General features: G+C 36.2%; 1 protein-coding gene across 1 annotated transcript in view; it reads left to right on the top strand.

Annotated features, from left to right (window-relative positions):
- The window catches only part of eys (eyes shut homolog), a 250,507-nt gene that overhangs the window by 99,996 nt on the left and 145,997 nt on the right, over positions 1 to 4,514 (top strand). Inside the window, exon 20 of the mRNA XM_016235318.1 lies at positions 2,384 to 2,505. Coding sequence (XP_016090804.1) covers positions 2,384 to 2,505 — 122 coding nt within the window. The remainder of the gene's footprint in view (positions 1 to 2,383; positions 2,506 to 4,514) is intronic.

Here is a 4,514-nt window from a genome sequence, read left to right as displayed (position 1 = left end):
GGGTTTCTCGGGAGAGCTACGATCCCAGCTGATGATTTAGCAGCCTAAATAAGATTATACTATCCTTAGCCAGGGGTGAAAAACAGAAGTCTTCTGGAGGCATCTGATCTATCACACCATGTCTGCATAGCTTCTTCTGTCTTATGAATAAGGCCTGCGGTGCTCAAATTACATTAGGCAGAGCTTAACACTGTGTCTGCATCTGGATGAAGCACAGATTAGCATGCACTCCAGGATAAACCCTCAGGGTAGCCATGATGAAGAACTCTAACCATGCCTTGACTGTGCAAACCTGCGCTCATTTCCTTTGCATGGGATGAGATTGAATAAACCTTTGCCATGCAAAATAACAGATAACAAACCACCCGCAGTGATTCATTTTCATAATGAAAACTTTAATGACAAAGTGGATGGGAGAGTCGCAGTAAACTCACCAAGACGGAAAGGACAGCACGTCTGAAGAAAAGAAGAAGATGCATTTACATTGTATCTCGTATTCGAGCATTAAGTAGAGCGCACAAATTCATTCACTTCAAGTGCCGTTCATTTCAGAGCATGGGGTGTAATTCTGAATATTTCTCTTTGAAATGTGTGGCTCATGCAGATTTCTTTAGTAATTTATGCCAAAATTAATAGTTTGCATGCCTTTAAAGACATGCCTGAATATCTGATGTGCAGTGGTGGGTGGTAGAGAGAGTGCATTTGCATAGCAGTGGTTGCTCTTCTGTAAAGATAACAACTTTGAAAACCATGCTAAATACATTTGGAGTTAATACCAGGTAGGTTGAGAGTTGAAGCTGCCCACAGATTGCCCTCAGTGCAAATTATAATATAAACCTCAACTACACGCCTTGTGTGTATGTTTTAGTTTTTTTGTTTGTTTGTTTTTTCCAGACTAAGAGAAAGGAATTGGAAGGTACATATAGATTTATTCGTTTGCTTGTTTCATGCTTCAAGACCCAGCACTGGGTTGTATTTAACCCAGCATTTTTTAGAGTGTATAAATGTAAATTCGATCAATTTAAAAGCATTTTTGAATAAAAGTACGCTAAAAATGATGGGTTATAAACAACCATTTCTGGGTTATTTGGCAACCCAGCACTGAGTAAATATTGGGCAGAACATGCTGAGTTATTTTGACATTACATTAACCCATTTGCTGGGTTGTTTTTTGACAGTGCTGGGTCAGTCAACCTGATATTGAAGGTTTTTCATTTTAAATAATGAAAATGCACTCTAAAATCTTTGTTATATATTCATATACAATATTTTTCTATCCAATGGTAAGTCAGTCTTTTACAGTCATAAAATACTCAAAAACATTCAGTAAGTGTTTTAGGACATGACAGGAGCAGCAAAAGCAGTCACTGGGAATCTGTGGGAAGAAAACTGGAATTAGTAAGCTGTTCCAGTTCATTAAATGACAATCTTATACATGCATGATTGAAAAGTTACATCAAAATCAGCTTCACCTCGTGCCATCTCATGTCAGCCATTTAAGTTTGGGTTTCAACCCGTCAAACGACCACAGCTCGCTAGCGCACTAGATCAGTAGCACTCAGTTGTAGTCAATGGTGCATACGGAAACTTTGTTACATATAACATGTAGCATCGTGTTTCAGCCCTGGTTGTGCATTTGTTTGGTAGGAGGTGAAATTTCCATGGTGGCGCCGGTGCGTTGTTCGCTTTGAGTGTAGGTCTGGTGTAGGCTAGCATTCCTAGCAGATGTTATCTGCGACGTACATGTAAACAAAAAAGATTAAATGTGAGCTGACCTTAATTTCATTCAGGATGTTTCCCCAAAGGAAGTTTTCTCTCAAGACAGAACACAAATGACCGCTGACAAACATAACCAGTTTTAACTGGCTTGGCACAGTTTACCCAACATTGGGTTACACTGACCCAGCACTGGGTACACTCTAAAAAAATGCAGGGTTGTTTCAACCCAACTTTGGGTCAAATATGGACTAACCCAACCTTTGGGTTAAAATTTTACATTAAATTTTAAACCCAAAGGTTGGGTTAGTCCATATTTGACCCAAAGTTGGGTTGAAACAACCCAGCATTTTTTAGAGTGTAGTTATGTGAGGGGGTTCATCATTTGCATTGACAGTAAAAATGACCCAGCAGCTGAGTTACAAAAAAACTACCCAGCACCTGGGTAAAAATATTAAAAATAATAGAATTTTGGATTAATTATTTATTTAACATCACAGTGCTTTGCTTTACTGTCATCTCTTACTCTGTTCTATTACTGTGAATGTTTTAATGAAGACATTTTCAGGTGTGTCGAGTGATTGGTGACAGAATATGCAAGGGTTAGATGAAAGTGTTACACCGTTGTGTATTATCTGATTATTTGCTGTCTTCATTTGCATTACAGAGTTACGAGTGCCTCTGTCTACCCGGCTGGGAGGGGGAGTTCTGTCAATGGGAGACCGATGAATGTTCATCAAACCCCTGTAAAAACAATGCCACCTGTAGAGACCTCCTCAACGCTTACAGGTGGGTTGCAAAAACACAGCTTGACGGAGCAAAGAAAATCTGGATGAATGGACAGGCTAGAGATGGGTCACATGGTTGACTAGTTTTTCCAACAACCTTCCTGCTGATTAATGAGGTTGTTCAGTTTATGTATTTTTATTAATCACTAAAATGCCTTTCTTTTTGTTTCCTGCTGATGTTGACTCTTTTTTTTTTTTTTAAATCAAACCTCCTTTTACACATTCACCATTTTTTTAATTTCCCTCTGTTCTAGCCTATACTATTCTCGACAATGCTTCATTAAGATGAATTTGTTGTTTTCCTCCGTTGTAAGCTACTTTGGATAAAGGTGTCTTCTAAATGAATAAATGTGATGTAAACTTAACTTTAGCATAGAAGTTGCTTCTGTAGGGCTTAAACATTGTGCACAACCCTGGGTTAACGTTGTTTTAACTTGTAATTTGGAAAAGGTTAGTAAATTAGAGTGAAAGAGGAGTGTAGTGTGACCTCATAAATATGTAAATAAGAATGTTAGCCCAGGGTTTACAAATATACAGTGTGAAATCATGAAACATGACTACCCAGGATGAATTAACATTTACCATGGGTTAAGAATGACCCTTGATTAACAATTTAATGTGTGTAAATCACATTTAAATAAATGAAATTAGTTAGAATTAGTTTTGAGGCTTTTAGTCCATGTGTGTCAACTTTGAGGTCAACTCCTAAATGTTGATGTAAATACACTTTTAGCAGGGATGTGCATTTAAAATGTTTTTTTTTCTTATATTAAATATAGTGTATTGTTCTGTTTTTAAGATTTTGTATCAAATTAACAGTAGTTCAAAATATAAAAATGTGATCTGCATGGTTATTCATATACTGGTATGTCCTATTGGGATTGGGTTAGCATCATATTTATTTGTTGATAATAAAAACTTTGTTGCCAAACCCCTTAGACATAAAATAGTTACTTGTAAAAAAAAAAAAAAAAGTTTGATTTTAAGTTAATATTTCAATAATTTCCGGTGAGAGGTGACGAATGTGGAAGTGCAGTGGATAGAGCAAATCAAAACACCGGTCACTAATTAGAAGAACAAAACGAGAATTTGGAAAGAAAAATGTCAGAGGTTTCGATATAAGCCAAGAGGACACTGGTTTTCCTTTGCTGTAAACAAAACTCGCGAGACTAACATATTCTCACTGGAGTTTACGCTACACCTACGTCCTACATCATCCGCTGGAACGCCACTCTCTTGTGAACTTGCATACGACAGTTAGTGGAAGCTAGAGATTAAGTTTTATAAAGTTTTTAATATGGATATTTTTCTTACACAAATGCATTGCTTCGCTTCAGAAGGCCTTTATTAAAAAAAAACATTATAACTGTATATTTTCATGCTTTTTCAAGTAAAGCAAATTTTGTCCACTAAAAACATTTCTGGTCATAGACAATGTTGAAGACGTTATTGTCAACATGCCTAAGTGGTAAATAAATAAAACAAAGGTTTATAAAAATGTAGCTATATACATTTTATTTAAATAATAACAAACATCAGGAAAAAATAGGAAACAATACCTTTGTTTTTCGTATACTTGTGTCGCTTACAATTAAAGTTTGCAACGTTACTTGGCAATATTTTAAAGATATTATTATTATTATTATGGTATTTTGCATGGTCAATCATTGGAGTAGTGTCACCCGGGTGGGAGTTTGAACTCCTATTCACTGGGAATAAAAATAAATGAATAAAAAAAAATAATTCAGTCGATGCAGAGACATATAGAGAGGGGGAATCCCCCATCTCCCCACCTTCTGAATATTACGTATCATAACGTAACTATGTTATTTGGCGGGTTTTACTTGGTTTTACTTTACTTTCTAGCATTCGAATAATTATGGATAAACCTAAAACCTATAAGAAGGATTGGAGATTAATTTAATTTACAAATAAGGTAGGAATGTGCATACTTTTAAATCGACACCTGTCACGGTGTTTTCCTCTTTGAGTGTGTCTAAAAGTGATGGG

This window comes from Sinocyclocheilus grahami, unplaced genomic scaffold (assembly GCF_001515645.1).
Source record: "Sinocyclocheilus grahami isolate Dianchi unplaced genomic scaffold, SAMN03320097.WGS_v1.1 scaffold466.1, whole genome shotgun sequence".
In the NCBI taxonomy this organism is placed as follows: Eukaryota; Metazoa; Chordata; class Actinopteri; order Cypriniformes; family Cyprinidae; genus Sinocyclocheilus; species Sinocyclocheilus grahami.
Note: the sequence above shows the minus strand (reverse complement) of the source record. Positions and strands in the feature narration are given on the sequence as shown.